This window comes from Quercus robur, chromosome 2 (genome assembly GCF_932294415.1).
Source record: "Quercus robur chromosome 2, dhQueRobu3.1, whole genome shotgun sequence".
NCBI classification, from domain to species: domain Eukaryota; kingdom Viridiplantae; phylum Streptophyta; class Magnoliopsida; order Fagales; family Fagaceae; genus Quercus; species Quercus robur.
In genome coordinates this window covers 31,051,490-31,073,090 of record NC_065535.1, presented here as the reverse complement: position 1 = coordinate 31,073,090, position 21,601 = coordinate 31,051,490, and the positions used below count along the sequence as shown (strand labels likewise).

Sequence of the window (21,601 nt, the reverse complement as noted above, 5' to 3'; positions counted from 1 at the left end):
TGAAAATCCTAATTCCTAAGAGCATTTGCAGTAGTGGAGCTAAAAAGCTATAATGCTATTTTAGCTCCACCAATATACCAAAAAATACTTACAGCGGTGGAGGCAAAGCTAAAATTTTTAGCTGATTTGCTACAGTGCACATCTATCTATAGATGTGCACTGTAGCACACATCTAAAAAAAAAAAATATAATTTTTTAATCCAACTTCTATTAAAATAATAAAACCCACTTTATTTTTCTTCATTCTTTTATTCTATCTCCGTCCATCATCTCAGTTCTCTCAGGAGCTCTCATCTCAGTTCTCAAGAGCTCTCATCTCTCTCACTCATCAAGCTCTCCACGCCGTCGCCATCCCAGCCCAGCCCACGCCGTCGCCGTCCCAGCCAACGCCGTCGTCGTCCCAGCCCACGCCGTCGCTGTTTAAATTCTGCAGATTGAAAGACCATTCACCAAAAACAATATCAAATACTGGAGGACTTCATCAAATGCCTGGTCTGCGTGACTATGGACTTGCAGCTGTAGCATGGGATTCTTTTCAATGCTTCTGGGTTGTCTTTTGGTAATTGGCTTGTATAACTTCTCGGCCGTTTAACGTCTATTTCAAAATATTTTATTGATTAATTTGTAAATATTTATAAATTTAATTGTGTTTATTTCAGTTTAAACCTGTAGAATACATGGAAATGAGGCCAAACACATGGTGAATCAAATTGTGAGATGGCTTGGTGCGCGTGGCCCATAAAGCCCAGTAAGAAATTATAGAGACAGGTGGCAGAGCAAATTGACAGCCAGACTAACTTCTCTTGTAAATCTGAGCTATAGTCGTCAAATTTCTAAATTTTTCTGGGCAATCTTGATCACATGCATTTTGTGCACAATATAGTGTTATTATTATAGTCTCTGCTGTTTTCTTCAAAAGCAATCATGTCAGATATTTCATATTTTACATACTACGAACTTACAATGAGCTGGTCCATATATTTCTCACTAATAAATTATCATTTGTCTCAAAAGTTTAAGGTGAATTTAATTATTTTGCTATCATTATAAATTCACAATGAATAAAAATGGCCAAAGATTTGAATTTAATGGAGTGGACTTACTTTCAGAATAGAGAAATTCAATGAACAACCAAACCAATCTTTTGTTTGGTTGGAAAAATTGGGTCGGCAAGAACTCGGTGGCGGCGGCGGAAGAGTCGGTGGCGGTAAAAGAGTCATCGGTGGCGGCGGCGGTGGTGGCGGTGGCGGCAACGGCGGTGGCGGTTGAAGGTGGTTGTGATTGTTGTTTATTGTATAGGATATATTATTTTATTGTAATAGATATATTATTTTATTGTAATGGATATATTATTTTATTGTGATGTTTATATTATTTTATTGTGTTAAAAGTTAAAATAGATCCACTGCTGTAGCATGTATGTAAGTAAAATAGATAAAATAACTTTTGATAAAGCTAAAAAGTTAAATTTTTAGCTCCATTGCTGTGGATGCTCTCATGAGTAAAACATAATCCATCCAAAACAAAACAACATTCACATTTGGAGGGAACACATCACAGATTTGATTTGTGAAACGCATCCAATTGGAATGACATATGGCGGGAAAATGTCCTTATAGTCCTTGCTCACATATAAAACCCTAAACTCTCGCTTCTCTCCCTTCAATCTTCACAAATCTCTCTCACTTTCTCTCTCTGAAACCCATTTCCTCTGCTTCGATCTCATCGAACTCTTGTGTGTGCGCAATAGAATCTCTCAGCTACAAACGTTAGGTATTTTCCTTCAAAACCTGATATTTTCCCCCTTTGTTCGAATCTAGGGTTTCCTTGTTTCTAGGGAAAAGACACAATCCACCCATTTTTCAACAATTTCTTTCACTAACATTCAGATTTTGTGTGTTTTCAGCGAATTTCAGGTACGTGGTGATAGCGTGGTGAAGAAAATGGCTGGTGAGCTTGACGATGAAGCTGAGCAGACCGTTTCTATCCAAGAGTACCTTAAGGGTGTTGAGGAACAAGAACTGGTCAGCTTCTTTTCCATTCATAAATTTTAGTTTTTTTTTTTTAGATATTTATTTTATAACCTGTATAATTTATGCACTTGTTGCTTGCTATGAACTCTGAGGAAAATCTGTTCAATTAGGGTGTTGGATTTTATGTTTTACGTTTGTTAGGGTTACTTTGAAATTGTGATGTCTAATTTAAGATAAAATAGATGCTTGTTTGAGTGGAATATTTGTTGTTCTAGAATGAAAGATATGAAACATGGAAAATCTTATAGGGGCCTGTTTGGCTGGTAAGGTTTTTGATTCTTGAGAATTAAGATTCCCGTGAGTTTAAACTCCTGTCTGTTTGAATTCCTGAGAAATTAGGCCTTAAGCGTTCATTTGGTCCTAGCTTAAAGATAGGCGTCGCCCTTATTGGTGAAAAAAATGGGGGAGAGTTGCTTTAGATAGTTCGGTCATGTTTAGAGCGGAGTGATTAATTTACTGGTGAGAGACTGAGTCGATTGAAGTTGAGGGAACCAAAAAAAAAATAAGGAGGAAGAGTGAAAGTAATATTAGTTGAAGTAGTAAAAAAAAAAACATTGATATCAATTAAGGAAGTGAAAGAGAGTATGACTTTGGATAAAATAGAATCGCAGAAAAGAATATTGTGGCTGAGGCACTGAGCCCGACTAATCTGTTAAAGATCCATAGTTGACCTAAAAAAATTTGGAATTAAGGCTTGGTTGTTGTTGTTGTTGTAGTGTTTGTTAGGTCCTAAGAATCTAGTTTTAGAAATACCAAGATTTTAATGTAAGTTTATTTGGGAGAATGGGGAGAAAACAACCCATGTGGACATTATGATATGTGATACTTGATAAGGAATGTTAAGATGCGATTTATAAAATTCTAATTAAGTGCACAGAGCAAAAAATTAAAATTCCTAGATGGAACTTCAAATCTTGAGAGCATATCACATGCAATTTGGTAATATGAAATTCCTGCACTGGCTGTCTTGGTCCAATCAAAATTAGCCAATTTGATTAAAAATTCATGTCAAGTCCTAATCCAAAAATAATCAAACTGTCTCTTTGTCCTCAGTCATCTCAAACAAGTTTGCCTTTTCTGTGGATGCCTTCAACCTTGTCTGTGATGTCTGGTTTGTGTTGTCCGTCCTGGAGAGGAAAATTCAGTGCGTGGTTGAAATTGATAAGCCAAGCATTAAATGGGAGCTAAACAGTTCACCACATCTTGAGGTGAAATTAAATTATTTGGTGCTCATGTGGTGGACATGAGCCCAAGAGTTCACTTATCATTGCCCGAAAGAGATCAAAGAAGTGTTAATCTCACACCATTTATTGCCTCACTGGTAAGAATAAGCTAGTATAAAAGACTATTTATATCCAAGAAATCCCACAAATGTATGTCTTTTACTTTGAAAGATGTATTGTGTTGCTTATGCAAGCTAAAACTAGCTCATTTTGCATTTGCAAGTTAATTGCAACATCTATTCAATTTCAGTCTTACACTATATTTTCTTGGTTTAGACAACACCTAGGAAGCACAAGAAGAATCTAATACCCTTTCACAAAACAAAGAGAGCATTCCTGCTCTGAATGGTAATATTGCATTTGAAAATTTAATAAATATCTTTATTCATGATTTTTATTCTAATTTTCAAACATCCTTTAATAGTAAATGATTGTTTTATTATCTATTTTACTCTTAGTTTGATATATATATATATATATAAAATTTTTATTTAACATTATATGAAAATAAATGATTAATAACCTATAGACATATGAATAAAAATATATTTAAAACTTATAAAAAAGAATAAAAATATGTTTAAGAATTATTAATAGATGTATCTTGCTGTACCTGTGTCCTTTTTTTTTTTTCCAAAAATTGATGTGTCTCCTTTGTACCCGTACCTATATCCATATATGTGTCCGTTCTTCTTAGAACAACACTTACTACACATTGCGGACAAGGCAGAAGGCGTAAAGAAAGCAAACTTGTGGACTTTGGGTTCACGAGCGCCATGATTTTCATGAGTTGGGTCTGAATGATGTTGTGGTTCTCAAGCATGGAGTGTCAAATTCTGAGGATGGATTAGTAGAGGTGAAGGGCTGATGGGAAGAGGAGGAGAGAATAGGTGAGTTTGAGATTAATGAATGCAAAAATGGTTTTGTTAGTTTTGGTTGAGGTGTGGTAGTCAAAGGTGAGCCGGGCGCTCGCCTAGGTGCTTGGGTGAGTCAAGGTGCCACTAAAGAGTCTCTAAGTCTCTAAGGTGAGGTGCCTTTAGTGAGCTGCTTACCTATAATGCCTAGGTGAGCAAGATGACCACCTTAAACTAGGCAAAAGGCAAGAGCCTTAGTCTCTAAGGTGAGGTGCCTTTAGTGAGCTGCTTACCTATAATGCCTAGGTGAGCAAGACGAGCACCTTAAACTAGGCAAAAGCCGAGAGCCTTAGTCTCTAAGGTGAGGTGCCTTTAGTGAGCTGCTTACCTATAATGTCTTGGTGAGCAAGGTGAGCACCTTAAACTAGGCAAAAGGTGAGAGCCTTAGTATTATTTTCTTATTTATTTATTTTTTTAAATTTAATTTTGTTTGTTTTATTTATTTATTTATTTTATGTAGAAGCTTGTTGTAAAACCTATTGGTAGATTAGTTATTTTTAGAATTTTGTTTTGTTTTGGATAAGAAAGAATAAATTTTATTAAAAAAAGACTACTTCATGTACAATGGACACAAAGAGCCTAAAGAATTACAATAAATTATGTACAATAAGACAGACTCAATAAACATTGGAATTGAATAACTATTTGTAAAGCCCCATGCATAAGACCAATCAAACAGAGAACAGCAAAAGTGGTTAATAACTGAGTCCTCGTGCTCTTCACATCACATTCTCAAAAGTACGCTAATTACATTACCTCCATATGGTCCACATTAAACATAACAGAATCAAATTCCATATATCTGAAGAGTGTTTACCGATTCAATTTCTCCAAACAAACATAAGATCAATCACTCTTTCTGTTAAAACCCGATGAATCTAGAAGGATCTAAAAACAAAGCTCCACAGCTCATAGGCCATTGTGCAATGAATCAAAAGATGCTCAGTTGTCTCCCCACTACACTGACACATGCAATACCAATTTACTAAAGAATAGACTCTCTTCGTAAGTTTCTCACAAGGATCTTCTCCCAAACTGCTGTCCAAACAAAAAAAGATACCCTTTGAGGGGCCTTCACACCCCATATTTCTTTCCAGAGGAATGAAATAGAAGTGGAACCCCTCTAGGCATTGTAGAAAGAACGAATATCAAACTCCCCACTCTTCTTTGATCTCTACATCACCTGAACACCATCCTTTCTCAGGGGGATATACGAGCCTAGAAGATGGAGAAAAGAAGCCACCATATCCAACTCCCAATCATTATGGTAGAGGTGTTCGAGTATTGTTGTTCAAAATGATGTGAAAACTGTGGTTTAAAAAGTGTTGTAAAAACACGTATTTAAAGTACTCATAATGCAAAAAATGTATTTGGTACTATATTTCTAATGATGTCTTTTCAAAAGTGAAAAAACATAATTGTGTGTTTGGTGTGTGTGTGTGTGTTTTTTTTAAAAGTGATGACATGTAGTCTAAGCAGTAAGACCTATAGTTTTTGAAATATTTACAAAAGTGTCATTGAGCAACATTGTTTGAAAACTGAAAACTGGTAAGAGGAGTTTTCTAAATTTAGTGTTTAAATACCCTAAATTGAGCAACATAGTTCAAACACTCTAATAAAAAACACTCTTACCAAATGCATTGTTTTTTTTTTGGGCCAATAGTTTTTAGTGTTTAAATACTGAAATCTGTTGTTAAAACACCCTAACCAAATAGGCCCTAAGGGCCTGAATAGATCTAACTTTCCAACTTTGCCACTCCCTCAAACTGCCTCATCAACATAGATTATAGAAGTTGTAGAACGTATTGTTAGATTATTAATTTATAGAAGCATGATGTAAAATGTATTGTTGGATTAATTAACTTACAAAAGCTTGTTGTAAAACTTATTGTTTGATTAATTAATTTATAATAGCTTTTTGTAAAACCATTTGTTAGAATAATGGATAGATCCTAAACAATGTTAAGCAGGTTTTGAAATCAAGTAATAGACCTAAAATCTTTACGCAACACATGTCAAAAACACTTGATTATAATGTTTCAATACATTATATACATATTGATTAAAGTTCAATATGTATAATAACTATATTTAGAATTTTTTGCCTCCCTTTTATCGGGCTAGTTTCTTTTTGTTTCCTCATGCCTCGAGTGATACAAGGCTTTGGAGTGTTAAGGTTGCCTTTTGCCTTTGAATACCTTGGGCTGAGGTGGATGTGACATAGTTTTTGAATTGAGGTGGCTAATTTTGGTTGGACCAAGGAAGACACATTGTATGGATTGTGTATTACCAAATTACAGGTGATATGTTCCTTTGGAATCCAATAAATTGTGGGAATTGAAATATCCCAAGATTTTCAAACTGCCAATATTAGCAAACCGAAGTACCAAACACCCATAATTTTGGTAACCCCCACAAATTTAAAATTTTCTCCTTAGACTCCTACTAACTGACTACAGTCTAATTGAAATTATTAGGTATTATTTTGTTAGCATTTTAAAGAAGTACCTTACTCCTAGGTCCTAAAAATTTGTGTTCGTGTGTTAATAAGAAAGTCTCTGTCAAATTATGTGGTTCATTATCTTGACCCTCATTTTCGAAAGGTAGGTTGTTAAATTAATATGCTGGCTTAACTCTTGTGACTAAGAAAATCTAATTATTCGATGATGGTTGCAAATGTAATAGCAATCACATGGTTCCTTTCTGTTTAAATAATCAATTCCTGGTGGCTAATTTAGTTCCTGTTTGGATATAAGTAGATTGATTTTTTTGCATCCCAGCGTAAGAGAAGGTAAATTCTGTTTTTGGAAGAAATAGAAGTACTTGGAAAATTAACCAAACAATATCCTTGCCTTCTCTCTCCAATTTATTAATTGCTTAACCATTTTGCTTCATCATTATTCAAAAATAGACTGTTACTTATTTGGTGGCTTCTTCTGACAGTGTCTACTTGCAAGCTCAGAGGTTGACAAAATGCATTAATGTAGGCCCTTTAAACCACTTGAATGTAAAATGCAATAATAGTTTACCATTCTCCATGAGGGTTTCATTGTTCACTTTAGCTCATATTTTTTTTCTTCTATATCCTTTTCGGTTTTTGGATTTGATTGCTCTGATACCTTCAGATATAATGTTTGCAAAGCATATATATAATCTGGCCCAGCGAAGTACATCTAGTTTCTTATCAGTACCGTCCTCATGTTTAACTCATTCTAGTTCATTAAGGAAACACTAAAATTCATGCTGGGCCTCAAAGCCCTTCATGCTGGGATAGTGAAGTTCATCTAATTTAGCCACATCATTATCTCATCTCCTACCGTCTGTCCTAACCACACTCTTCCCTTATATTGTAAAGGAGCACTGGCTTTTGATTGATGTAATTAATATATTGTACCTGTACATTTTGTAGGGATTAAATTAATGGGTGTTTTTATTTCATTATTTATTGACTTATAGGAAGCGGACCTAGTTTTGGGGGGTGATGAGGGCAAGGAATGTACTTATACTAATGGTTATATGAAGAGGCAGGCAATTTTTTCATGCTTGACTTGTACCCCAGATGGAAATGCTGGAGTTTGCACAGCTTGCTCCTTGTCTTGCCATGATGGCCATGAGGTATTCTTCAGTACTCTTAAGAGTAGAGGATTTTATTTTGACTCATGTTAAGTACATAACTAGGAGCTATACATTGTTAAATGACAACTTCTTTATTTTTATTTTTATTTATGAATTTTACCAATGATTTTTATTGTGAATGAGAGTGCATCACTATAATGGCAAAGCAAAATTAGATGTTCAATACATGAGGGTAGAGGGATCCTTTTTTTTGGTTATTTATTTCTTTTTGATTCTTTTGAAGAGTCGATCAGTCGATGTTTCTAAGATGTGAGTTGGTTTTGATGGGATCAAGTTTCATGAGTTTTTCTTGTGGTGGGCGTGGGGGTGTTTGGGGGGGGGGGGGGGGGGGGGAGATGGTCACTGCATGGTCTTAATTGGCCTCAGCAAAAGAAAAGGGTCATGGTTGTGTCTTTTCTTTATGTATGTTTGTTCTATTATGTTCTTATGGATTAAGATCTTCTAGAGTTTTAGGGTAACTCTATTGTGGTGTTCTTAAATCCTATCCATTTAGTCATGTTTGGATTGGATTTTGTCACTTCATTAATAGTTAATTAGATAACTAAACAATGCTATTAATTTTGTCCAACTTACATTTCAAACCACCATTTTTTTTTGTTTTGTTTTGTTTTTGGTTTAGGATCCTTTGAATATGGTCTTGAGAATGAGTTATTGTTTTCCCCTCTCCCTGTTCTTGATGAATTATGTTCTTTTTGGGTTAAGTTGCTGGCCTGGATGGATTTCAAAATTAATATGCTATCAGATAGTTGGATGGATCATGGAAATGATATCTTTTGTGCTAGGACATCATGTAAACCGAGTATATTTTACTTCTTAATCCTGTAAATTTTTTCTTGAAGGATACTAACCTTATGTAATGGTGCCTTTTGATGTTCTACTGTAACAAGATTGTAGAGCTGTGGACCAAGAGAAACTTTAGGTGCGACTGTGGAAATTCAAAATTTGGGGAGTTCTTCTGCAAGATTTTCCCAAACAAAGACATAGAGAATGCTGAGAATTCATATAATCATAATTTCAAAGGTTCATATTGCACATGCAGTCGCCCCTATCCTGATCCTGATGTAGAAGAACAAGTAGAGATGATACAGTGCTGTATATGTGAGGACTGGTTTCATGAGGAGCATCTTGGTCTTGAGCCTTCTGGCGAGGTTGCTAGCTTGTGTTTTCACTATGGCTCTCAATTCTTCCTCTGTCTTTGTTTTATGTTCTTCTAACTTTATGCAAATCATATTATGGTTTTGCAAACAATTGGTCATGGCAAGATTCTGATAGTAGTGTTCAAATGATGCAAGGCCTTCTGATTCTTGCTGTCAAATTGAGGAGCCCATTCTTACATGTACATAATTAAATAACATTGATGGTAGGGTTAGAAAAATTGATGAGTCACTTCATTGTCCTGTTATATACACATCTGTTTGCTTGTGCTTACTGGGAAACAACTGAGCCAATCCATGTTTTTGGGGCTTGCCGATTGCCATCTATCATTGTGGTAATTTTGTTGAACAATGATGTTACTGGGGTTACTCTGCCTGTAGATGTCCCTTTGGTATTGCCCTCACCCCACCCTATTATACTGGAAAAAGAGACGTTCATCAATTAAACTTAACACTGATAAAAGGAAATATTTTTTAGTATATTGATGTTGTATTCTAGCATACATCAACCCTGCAGAATACTGTCCTTTTGGTTTAAATTACTGACTATCTACTATAGTTGCATGTCTTGTCTTGGAATGTGTCTGATATTAATGCATAGGCTATGCCTTGTTCTCAAACTTGGAGGCTCTTGCCTTGTTGTGTGTAGTTTTACCTGAGACCATGAATTTGTCTTATGTTTGTGCTACTTGCCTGAAGAAAAGACACAATTAACATAATGAAAACATTACCATCTGCAATTCTGTTCCATGTTGAACACTTCATTTCATATACACTTGTTTGCTGAAACTGAAACTAACAATGTAAAAAGAGTTTAATTTTAATTTCTCTTGCATTGTGGTTGAGGTATCTGCATACTGTTCATTATTGTGTCCGCTTAGTTCAACGCCATTCAACTTCTTTTCCCATTTAAGTTAAATTTTTGTTAAAAGATGTCTATTCTTGACTTCTCTTTCTGAACCACTCTTTTAGTCTATCTTTTACATTTTAAAGAGAAGCTACAGCTGAGAACTGGTGCTCCCCTTCTTCCCCCACCCACCCCCCCCCCCCCCCCCCCCCCCCAAAAAAAAAAAAAGCAGCTCAAACATCATCTAGGTGCTTCTCTAATTTTGTGGTAGCAATTTTTTCATTTCCTCCAATTGTCATTGTTTAGTTGTTTGGTGCTTCACCCATCTTTCTGCCATACCACAGGTTCCAAGAGATGATGAAGGAGAACCTCTGTATGAAGATTTCATATGTAAGGCCTGCTCAGCCAGCTTTTCTTTTCTGGGACTGTATCCTCAATCCATTTGGGCAGCAGGTAGGCAGGGTGATGCTACTGTAGATACTAAGGATAAGAATGTGGTGGAAGATACATCTTCAGCTGGTGGATCTGGAAAACTAGATAATGATGTTAATGCTCATAATAATCCTAAAATGGGTGGAGCTAATGTCTCTGATGGGAACAGTTCGTTTGTTGGAGAAAGTTCTCAGAAGATTGTGGTTTCAGATCCTTGCGTAAAAGATGCCAGTTCACATACATCTACTTGTGTTCTTGGAGTTAACTTGGGGGTTGATTCTCCTGCTTTAGACAGTAAACCACTGTTTCTTTCCAAAAACTGGCGGGATGTACTCTGCAGATGCGAAAAATGCATAGTTCTTTACAATCAGAAGCGTATTGCGTTTCTGCTTGACAAGGAGGACTCAATTGCAGAGTATGAGCAAATGGCAACACAGAAGAGGAAAGAAAAGTTGCAGCAACAGGAGGGTGCTGAGCTAAGTTTATTCAATAAACTTGGTCATATAGAGAAAATGGAGATTTTAAGTGGCATTGCAGATATGAAGGATGAAATTCGTACTTTCCTGGTATGTATTTGTTTGTCTTCTTAATGACTCATTTACTGGTTTTATAAAGCAGAAGGGTGAAAGCAAGGGCTTGGCTGGCTTTTTCTTTGTTACATTTTTTAGTGTACTATGCTCGCATAAACGTTTATATGCATTTTCCCTTCTTCTTTTCCCTGTTTCAGGAGTCCTTTGATTCATCAAAGCCAATCACAGCTGATGATGTCCACCAGGTCTTTGATAATCTTGCAAAGAAGCGCCGGCGTGTAGAGTGAATATTTTGTTGAGTCTTAACCTTAGTGGCATGCATGTGTAAACTGAAAATTTCCTAGTTGACTATGGTGCTGTTCTAAATTAGAATGCTGGCATGCATGACATGGTTTTAGGTTGTTCTAAATTAGAATGCTGGTGCTGGCATGAACCAGTTTGCTTTGTAGAATTATGTGTTTATGCACTGTAATCTTAAACGGGGCTTTTCTTATAAAATGATCCTAGTGCAAATATTCTGAAGACAATTGGATCCTGCATGATGTGCTGCAATTTATATGAATGCAAGGTCTGATCTTTGGTCACTTGCCACTGGCAGAAGAAAGAAGTATACAAAACTTAAATACATGCATGTGTTTCTTGTGTGGGAAAAGGGGTAATTATATAATACTCGGGAGTACGATAAATGTCTACTCTCTCACGTAATAGTGGGTTCCAATAAGTAAATTCATAGTGGAACTGACTATTTATGTGAGAGGAGAGAGTACACTTTATGATATTTTTTGGAGTATTCTACAAATTTCTATTGCAATGTATTGTTCTAAATGTTTTTCTTCAGTTTCCATCTGTGTATCTCTTGTTTTGGTGAAATATTTTGGAAGATTCAACGAATAGTAGGGAAGGTATAATTCCCTGCCACAAAAATCTTTCCCTTAACTTTGGTTTGGGGTTAGCATTTCTTGTCTAGTTGTATTGATGGGTCCATATTAGGTGTGGAAATCGAAATTCACATTGAAGTATGTCTTAGGGGCACTTGGTTGAGCCCAATGTCTCACATGGAATATATAGTTTTCTACTGCCCTTAAATGCAAGCCTAGGTTCTTCATTTCAAGTAATTACTTGTGATGTTTCCCATCTGATTTGAATGTTGTCGTGTTCATCTGGATATTACAGAAGTCAGGAGTCTTGCTACTTTGCTAGTACTTCTGGACCAGTGAGGATTGGGAAAACATTGATATCATAGAGCCTGTTCAGATTTTTCAGTTGGGTGTGCAAGTGGAGCGTGGGATAATGTGGGCTCAGTTATACAAGGTTTAGGTAAAGATTGGGGTATACCTCGTGATAAGTCTAAAATAATACGTCTTATCATTTTGTTCCTGTCTCCATCATGAATGTTACTCTTAAAAAACGATTGGTCAAGCCAGATCTACTATATTTTCCAATAGAAAAGAAAATTCTACATTATTGCAAAACGATACTGCACAATGGGTAAGGTTTCTGTTTGGTGCTCTCGTATGAAATGGGATATGGTTGATGCGTGGCCATTTGTACATGTTTGTTCTATCCCTGTTGCCTTCAATACGTCAATTATTGATTATATTTTAGGGGTCTATATCAGTGTCCATAGCTTTTCTAGCACTTGATTATTTTTGAGTGTATGAACTATGAAGTAATTCGTTTTAAGCAAGCCGAATAATTATAGGAAAGAATTTCTTGGGATGGTTTCAAGATGTTGACTAGTTGTTTGAACCTCAGCATCTCATAGTTTTTATAAGGTTTTAAAAATCACTAGACCAATATTGAGTTATAGATCTTAGATTAAATCGTTAATAGAATCAACATGTTGAATCAAATGGATATATAGTTGTAGAATGGAGACACAAAAATTTGCCAAAAGTAATGTATGTATGTAACTAAGAGCTCGATAGAATCATTAAGGAAAATTTGGTATATGTCAATATTAGTCAAAATATTGGTGGGGGAGGAGGAAGTAGTGTGTATGGGGGGGATTCTTAGACCCCTTTGAATTAGGGATCTATTCTCTCTCTCTCTCTCCTCAAATGACAAGCAGTAAGTCTGCATCATTCATTGATATTTTATACATTATTATTAGACTTAGATACAATAATTCCTCATTGCTAGATCCATTGGCCATTAGTAAGCATCCAAGTAAACTGTTAGTAGGGCCAGTTGGCGACAGTTTGTACTTGTAGGGTTACTGTGTTGCTTTGGAAACATGTGATGTAAAATGACTGAATAAAATGTGAAGAAATGAGCGAGCTAATGAAGATTTGGTTGTCTAACAACCTTGTATCAGTTGTATGGCTAAGATCTTGAGCAAGATTATTAGCTGCGACTAAATTACCAGTTGGATATTGATATTATGCATGATTGGGAGATCCTAAATGCGTTTCTATTGATATGACCACCGTTATTTGTTACTAGTTAATAATTTTACATTAAGATTGTAATGGGACACTTAAAAATCTAAGCGAGTAATTTTAGTACCGCATAAAAAGTCACAACTTTTATCATAATACTATCTTATATGGTAGACTATCTAATTTACATGTCACTTTCATATAAATTTATCATCCCCACATATAGACAATAATAACAAAAGTTGTGATTTTTTTTACGTAGTCTTAGAATTGTTGTTAAAATCAAAAGTTCAGATTTATCTAATTGACTCAGACTATTTCCAATGTGAAATGCAATCTTTTCAAACATCTTTTAACGCTCTTTAACGAGTGGGGACAAAAAAGGTAGGTTTTTGCATAATTGAAAGAGACTGTATGCATGTGTTCCAACTGTTTTGAGTTTGAAAATCTAAAAAACTAGCCAATTTTCCTACCTAAACTTGGGAGATTGTCGACTGGACATTCTCGTTCTACGGATCTTTGAGACCAAAAAAATACTAATTTAATCATAATAATTGCTAACTGAGTATTTAATTGAATTTGTCTGTCGCTTAGAAGAAGAAAGAAGAAAAAAATAGAAGAAGAAAAAAGAATAAATGAATGTCTGTCACTCTCATACTATCATATAATTTCATATTTGTTGAATTATTATTATTATTATTTTTTTCTGTAAATTAAGCGTCATTCATTGTCATGATTACATCAATGGAAATCTTCTAACTTTTCTTAATCCCTTTTTGTTGTTTTTTTTTTTTTTTTGTTTGATTGGTTTCTTAATCTCGTCTTACTCTATAGAATAAAATGGGTGCTTTAAATTGGCTATGACACATCGAATAAATGATATATGATAGTCCAAAATCCAAATAATTGGAATTTGTTTTTAGGATAAGAAATAATTGAAAGTTTGAAACAAAAAGAATAGTGATTTCCAATATTTATGCCATTCTTTTCAAAATTCATGTCGCATGAACATTACGTTCATGTTAGTGTAACATTCACACAGCAAAAGATGTGGGAACAAAAAATAAAATAAAAAAGGATCATCATTCAACAATCATATGATGAAGTTTTAGTGTAAGTGAATCTGAATGATAATATGAGAAATCCTAAATTAAAAATTAAATAACAATAAATTTTGAATCCTTAATTGAGAGAGAGAGAAAAAAAAAAAGGTGTTAGCTCGATCTACATGCAAGACATGTCAAAAAGTTAAAACAACGGTTCTACTAGTTCTATCTATGTCTAACCTTGAGAAATATGCAAAGGTATATCTTAATGTTCACACCTGTCAGATGTAATATGTTGACCACGTGGGGGGCAGGTGTGGGACTAGTCAGAGTATTCAACATGGGCAAGGAAAGGTTGGTAATAAATGCCTTAAACCTCGGTCGATAGCTAGAGGAGCGGTGAGTACAATAATGATTTCTTGTTTTTAAGGACAATAATGATTTCTTTTTAGAACCAAGATGATATTGATATGACATTAGAACAATGCTTTTACTTTTTTTATTTTTTTATTTTTTATTTAGAAGAACATAAGAAGTTGAGAACAAAGCTGGTTTTTCAAAACAAAAAGAAGAAAGAAAAACATTATTGTATTCACCGCTACTCTATCCACCGAGGTTTTACAAAAAAAGAAAAGAAAAGAAAGGACAATGTTAAGGAAAATTTAAAATTATTATCTATTTTATTATAAAAAGCTTTGTATTTTTTTTTTTTATAAGAAAAAAGCTTAGTAAATTAGTGGTAAATATGATATTTTTATTTTTTATACGACTTGTTGTACACGATTTATGCTTATTCTCATAAGGAGATACCTTTGCATAGATCGAATTCGGTCATAGTTTATTTATTTGACGGTAAAGACCGGACAATAAATTTGATTAGTATCACATTAATAATATATAAATAAATTTTGTAATTATTATTTTATTTTTAATATTATATTTAAAAATTGGCATATCAATATATAAATTTTAATATCCCTAACGCTCCCTCAAAGACACAAACAAACAGGAATCATAGTGCTAGAGAAACATTTGGTCCAAAATTCAATTTTCAAAGATTTTTCGTATCAGTGACATATTCTAATAGTCTTGTAAGAAAATATAAATGCATTATTAAAACTTAAAATGACCCTCTTTGTTTTGAACATACAGTATAAACAAAGTCCTGAATTAAATTAATCTTAATTACCCTTCTCATGATGGCACCTGTTAATGAACCAGCTGTGGTTCATTTATGATCTATCACAAATCCCACCTGCATAGGAAATTGGCAAAATTTTTATTTTTCAGCTATGATTTTACAAAATGATTTAGCTTTCTCCATCTAAACTAACACACATTTAATACATATTCAATTTTTTCTATATCCTAAAAAAAAAAAAATAATTCATTTTAAATTTTATCACATTAACGACTGCTATATAGCACCCGTTAACAGCACCCTCAGAAGTCATAATATGTTAAAAACAAAGTACTAGAAGTCAGAAGTCAGAAGTCAGATAAAATTTCCAGCAAACTAATTATTATTCTTTAGTTTTCTTTAAGTTGAAAATCAGTGGCAAAGTGTGGAAATTAAGATCCTTCATTAAATCTATCGCTTTTTACTCTTAGATATGCTCCGCACCCAATAAGCAAATTGATCTAATAAAATGCGCTATTACCAACGAATTGTTACGTAAATTGGCAACACTAAATTACAAATCACTAAAGTCAATAACTAATGTAGTTTTGTCTTTTGCATGATATTTTTTACTTAAAACAAACAAGTGGAGAATTTGAATCTGAATTCTCACTCAACGTAAAACCCAGCAATGCCATTAAATCATTATGTTTTAACATGTAGCTTTGCATGATATGCTATTATATACAGTGATAATAAAATACTATAATATCAATATGTACTATTGATTCTACAAAGACGACCCAGTCAAAGAGATTCGTCAAATTAACTTTAGATATTGAAGAGAGAGAGAGAGAGAGAGAGAGAGAGAGAGAGAGTGTAATAATATTCAGTCATTCGGTATTGCAAAAATGTAAATTAAAGCTTGTTCTGCTTTTGCTTGGGTTGCTTTCGATTTTCTATCTATCACCAAACAAAATGAAAGGAAAGTTAAAAGGGACATATGAATGCATTCACATTTTCATAAGTAAAACATGATTATGATAATAGCATTCCAAGTGACAAACAAAGAATCTTAAGTAGGTAACATGGAGATGGTCTACGTAAATTATGTCACATTTGAAACTGGTCCAAGTAAGATTATACTATTTAAAGATAAAGTGCTGAAGGAGTAGACCATTAGGCAACTTGAAATTGTAAAATATAGAAGTAGGAGACAGTGAATCTCTCTAAGAAATGCCATGTGATAGCACTTGTAGTTTGCATCTAAAAGAATAGTGCATTGAGAAGAAATAAGTCACTTACAAAAGTCTCTCCATATCAAGGGCCAATAGGGTTTCATCATAGGCGGTGGGTTGTCAAAATTAATATAAATACATGGAAGAATGGTTTCAAGTTTTGCAAATGCAACAACCACACAACGATTTGTTTCATGGAATATGTGGTCGAACCGCTTCCTGGGAAAAACTTCCAGTAGTATATATATTCTATAATCAGGGGACAGAAGTTCGAATAAATTAAAGAACCAAACATAAGTGTTCTTTTTTTTATCTTAAATATAACTTTAACTTAAGTTAAAAATAAAAAATTGAATCAAACTTTTATTTGAATAAGATATTTGTTACCTTTATTTGTAAAAATCTTTTGAAAGTAATGATTTAAAATGTTTTCCATAGCTTACAACAATGGAATCCAAATTTATAACAAAGGATTATAAAATTTGAAGACAGGCCAAATGGAAAATACTAATTTATTACATGTATATTTTAAATTTAAATTCATATATATCAGTATAATTATTAGAGTTGTAAGGGCGGTTTTTGGATCCTAGGCCCAAAAGGTAAAAGGATTAAGGCTCAAAGAGTCCAATACAATGAATTTGTAGAGAGTGAACTGAAAACTAGGTTTCAATGGATTGGACAATGCTCACAATGGGTTAAAAATGAAGGTACCCATTACAAAGGGATCATCAAAAAACCTATAGGAAAAAGAATGTAGCACTAAAAATTGGAATTGTAATCAAGCCTAAGAAAAATATATTCAAGAACTACTCTTCTTGAACTTTGCCAAGGAAGGATTCCTTCGCACAAAACTTGTTTTTCTTTGTTTTATTTTCATTTTTAACCCATTGTGAGCGTTATCCAATCCATTGAAACCCAGTTTTCAGCTCACTCTTTACAAATTCATTGTATTGGGCTCTTTGGTCCTTAATCCTTTTACCTTTTGGGCTTAGAATCCAAAAACCGTCCTTACAAGAGTAATTATAGAGTATCATAAACAAAATCACAATTATTCTATGTGATAGATTGTATTTGGTTACTTATTATTTTATATAGATCCATCATTTTTTTTTTTTTTTTTTTTTTTGCACTACTTACAATTAGGTGGACAGTTGTAGCTGAGTTTGTGGTACTACAACTTTTGTAGTTTTAATTACTTTCGTTCTCAATTCCTTAATTTAGTGTGCAAGGTGTGGAAAGTGCATTTATTTTTGCAACAAAACTGTGAACCTAATTAATTTTTAGTATCTTTGTGGGGGAGGGCGGCGGATGTGGAAACTCTGCTTTATAGTTTGTTGTCCCGTGACTATGTGTGGGAATGGGATCTAGTCCAAAGAACTTGAAACTTCGATTTCAGTATCCAAGGCTCCTAGCTCATCAGCTAAAGAAAAAAGAATTCTGCTTCTTAGAAAAAGAGATTAGCATAGGAAAATAAGGGAAAAAGTTAAGGGACTTTAAGAAATTTTTTATAAATTTTTTTTATGGAGAAACAAAAATCTAATTTATTTTTTAGATAAGTTTTTATATTTTTCATAAAAATAGTATTGATTTTTTTCTAAAATAGTTAATTAATAAATGCCAAATACCCCAAAGACACTCTATTAATGGTATCTAAAAAATAATAGTATACTTTAAAATATTTTTTTAAAAAAGAATATAGAATGGTATACTTGCATGTGATGAACTTAGAATGGGTTAAATTTGATACCGTAAATAATGCAGATCAAATTACCATATCTAATGTCTTCTCAAAAAAGAAAAAAGAAAAAAAAAGCATCTAAATGATGATTTCTTTTCTTCTAAGAATTTGCTAAATTAGTACAATGAGGAATAAAAGCTGCTGTGGGTCGCCACATGCCTGTTGCTCAGAAATTAGGATGTAACAAGTACAACTTTCTATTAATCAAACGGTAGGTTTTAATTAAATTTTAATTTCATTACTTGAAAAGTCATTACGCAAATTTCTTCTTGGCAAGTAAAGTTATTAATTAACTCATAAATAAACAAAGAGAATGGTTAATTGTCAACTTCACTAGCCTCGATATTGGATGCCAGATATACTTTAATCCGCGTTTTGATTTTTTGCTCTTAAATCTAAGAATAAACTTTGTTCTTTTCTGGACTAAATTAATTAAAAAAAATTATGATATGGTTAGATATAAAATATTTTTTTTTATTGAATTTGGATAGTGTTTTTTTGTGCAAATATGATAAGGTTAGACGCAGACACGTGTTCATGTCTACATGTGATTGTGTCTAATTCATATAAAACACTTTTCTATATATAAAAAAATCATATAAGAATAGGCCAAATTTTATTTGTATCATTGCAGTCTTGCAGATATCACGGGAGTAATAGTCTAATGGTACCAACTGATATATATTTCCATTTTGAAATGCAATTGATGCAATTTACAGAGGGGCATATGAGTGACATGACATGGTTGGTTTCTTCTTCGTGGTTTACAATTATCTTTAAAAGGTATACACGGGCCCTATCACACAATTATGGGTGACAAGTTTTGTCACTTGCTAAGTGGAAGAATCAATCTTCATAAATAATTTTTTTAAAAACAAAAACTAAAATTACTAGTCATTTTACTATTAAAAAACTTTCTCAAAAAAAAAAAAAAAAAACTATTAAAAAAAACTTGCAATTTAACGTAAAACTAAATGTGATTAATGACATTTAAAAACATTTTAAATAAACATTTCTTTTTTGGGCGTGGATACATCAATAGTTGGGATTTTGTGGATTTGCATTCTAATGTTTTTATTATAAATCCGGCAAAACATCAATCAATTGAGATATAAGAATTGACTCGCCCGACATTAAATATGTTAGTTTATAAAAGATTTATGTGTAAACTTATTGTAACAGTGTTATGAGGTACAAGTTTTGTCACTTAGCGAGTGGAAGAATCAATCTTGATGAATAAAAAACCTTTGGTGCTTTTTTAACTTTTCTTATCATTCATACGTCTTTAGCTCTATAAATTCGTTGCTTTCCCTTCACTCCCAAGTCCCACACCTCACATGCACTATAGTTGAAACCTTGAAAAAAAAAGTTGTTCTAATTTTGTTTTCCGGGACCAATTAGATCCACCGAAGAATCATATTTTCCCAAGAGAAAAGCGAGTTCTAGGTGATCCAAAATCATGGGAAATTGCATGGAGACATGCAACACATGGCAACAAGCAAAGGAAATGCTACAGCAGCATCAGCAGCAGCAGCAGCAGCAGCAGCAGCAAGGTGATCAAAGAGAGAGAGCATTTCCTTTTGTGCAGGAAAGTAGTTTTGGGAAAAGTGGCATAAGGGTTAAGATTGTACTAACAAAGGAGGAGCTAGAGTGGTTGATGCTTCAGCTGAAAGACAAAGAAGGAAAGAGTTTGGAAGATGTTTTCAGGGAAATTGAAAAAGGAAGAGAAAAAGCTGATCAGGGATGGAAGCCTTCTTTGGAGAGTATCATGGAGACTCCTGAAGTCCATGATATGGAAAGATGAGTTTCTATTTTCAAATTGCAGCCTTTCTTTCTTTGATATGTATTATGATCCAATTTTGTAATTAAATCTTTCTTTACTAGACAACCTTATAGCAGTTGATGAGATAAATATTTAAGTACTTCAACTGCAATCTTCTTCTTCTTCTTCATAGTTCGTGAGATTTTTCTTTTCTAATCTGGATGATGACTCTTGAATTTAGGTAACAGTTCATTTGAATGTAATTTTTTACTGAAAGTTTATTTGTTGAGTACATGGTTGTGTTAGGAAAAAGTACTAAATATAAATAAACTTGTTAAAAAATCAAAAGAATAGAAATTTATGTGAAACACATTGGATCGCAATTGGTTACCAAGTTTCACCTAAATTTTAAGCAAAAATCAAAATTTTCTATTTTACTTAATCACTTTTTTCAAATCAATCTCCAACAAACTTTTTAAGTCCTCCTCATGTCTTTATTATAATATGGACAAAGTTTAGCTCTAAACTTATTTGAAACTATATTTTCCAACTAATTACATGGTAAATTATGAGTTTATTTATATGTATTATTTAAACAAGTCACATGATTTCATTACAAAAATCATATAATTAAAAATAAATATGGATGGTCTCCTCAGTTGCCATATCATAGGTTTGAGCACGTTACCCAAACTTTTTTCTAATATTTTTTTTATCATTTATTTATTCTTTAAAGAAAATTGAAGGAGAGAATGTAAAGAGAGAGGTGAATATTTTATTTGAATAAAAACATATAACTCATCTACAGTGGTTGTAGCAATTAGAAAAAATGATTGTTTGATAATTAATACATTGAAGTTTATTTTAAGACGGTGAAAGTCTATAGACCAAATTTAAAAAAAAAAAAATTGACAAAAAATTTACAAATTGTTAGTAATAGGTAAAAAAATGATAGCAATAGTAGATTTAAGTAAAAATCAGTAAAAACTTATCAACTTAATTATTGTGAAAATTATTCTGAAATTTTGTATATATAATGTTGCTCTTTAAGATACAGTTTTCAAAATTTTGAGAAATGTTATGTCCATAATATTATCACAATAAATCCTAAGTCATACAATATTATTAACTGTTATTAATGAAAAAAATATAATTTCAGTAGTAGATTCAAATTAGAATAAATTAATAAAAAAATTTACGGCTAGAATTTGTTATGCGTGGAGAAAAAGAAATTAACTACTCTGTCGGCTGGGGATGCTCAGAATTACAGGCTCAATAAAATTTTTGGGGGGTGTCCGTGTCAAACATGGACACCTTTGGGAACACCCTCACATGCATGTCTTTTGTCTGTTGAACGAAAAAATAAATATAGATTTTTTAATTTATTAATTTGAAAGTCCCTTTAATTCAATATATATTTCTTAAAAATTTGATAGTCATCATTTATTTGAAAATAAAAATAAAAATAATATATTTGAAGCTATATGCTAATACAATTTTTTTTTTAATCCGCGTTATATCGTTTTCTAATTTTTAGAAGGTTC

At 33.1% G+C, this 21,601-nt stretch overlaps 2 protein-coding genes across 3 annotated transcripts; both read left to right on the top strand.

Annotated features, from left to right (window-relative positions):
* Positions 1-1,555: 1,555 nt before the first annotated feature.
* Positions 1,556-11,353, top strand: LOC126713319 (uncharacterized). Of its 2 annotated transcripts, XM_050413052.1 has the most exons (6): positions 1,564-1,773; positions 1,907-2,024; positions 7,627-7,785; positions 8,694-8,954; positions 10,152-10,805; positions 10,967-11,353. In XM_050413052.1, exons 2-6 carry the CDS (start codon positions 1,944-1,946, stop codon positions 11,054-11,056), a joined length of 1,245 nt encoding a protein of 414 aa, XP_050269009.1. In that variant the 5' UTR covers positions 1,564-1,773; positions 1,907-1,943; the 3' UTR covers positions 11,057-11,353. The 2 variants fall into 2 exon arrangements, with proteins under 2 accessions (XP_050269010.1, XP_050269009.1); XM_050413053.1 differs by lacking the exon at positions 7,627-7,785 and having other exon boundaries at positions 1,556-1,773.
* An 8,233-nt stretch (positions 11,354-19,586) lies between these two features.
* On the top strand, positions 19,587-20,349 carry LOC126713318 (uncharacterized). The gene has a single exon (XM_050413051.1). It carries the CDS (start codon positions 19,755-19,757, stop codon positions 20,097-20,099), a length of 345 nt encoding a protein of 114 aa, XP_050269008.1. The 5' UTR covers positions 19,587-19,754; the 3' UTR covers positions 20,100-20,349.
* Positions 20,350-21,601: the final 1,252 nt, after the last annotated feature.

Coding starts and splice junctions, on each gene's coding strand:
- LOC126713318 (XM_050413051.1), top strand. CDS start 19,755: ATGGGAAATTGCATGGAGACATGCAACACATGGCAACAAGCAAAGGAA.
- LOC126713319 (XM_050413052.1), top strand. CDS start 1,944: ATGGCTGGTGAGCTTGACGATGAAGCTGAGCAGACCGTTTCTATCCAA. Junction 2,025..7,626: donor GTGTTGAGGAACAAGAACTG/GTCAGCTTCTTT, acceptor ATTGACTTATAG/GAAGCGGACCTAGTTTTGGG. Junction 8,955..10,151: donor GTCTTGAGCCTTCTGGCGAG/GTTGCTAGCTTG, acceptor GCCATACCACAG/GTTCCAAGAGATGATGAAGG.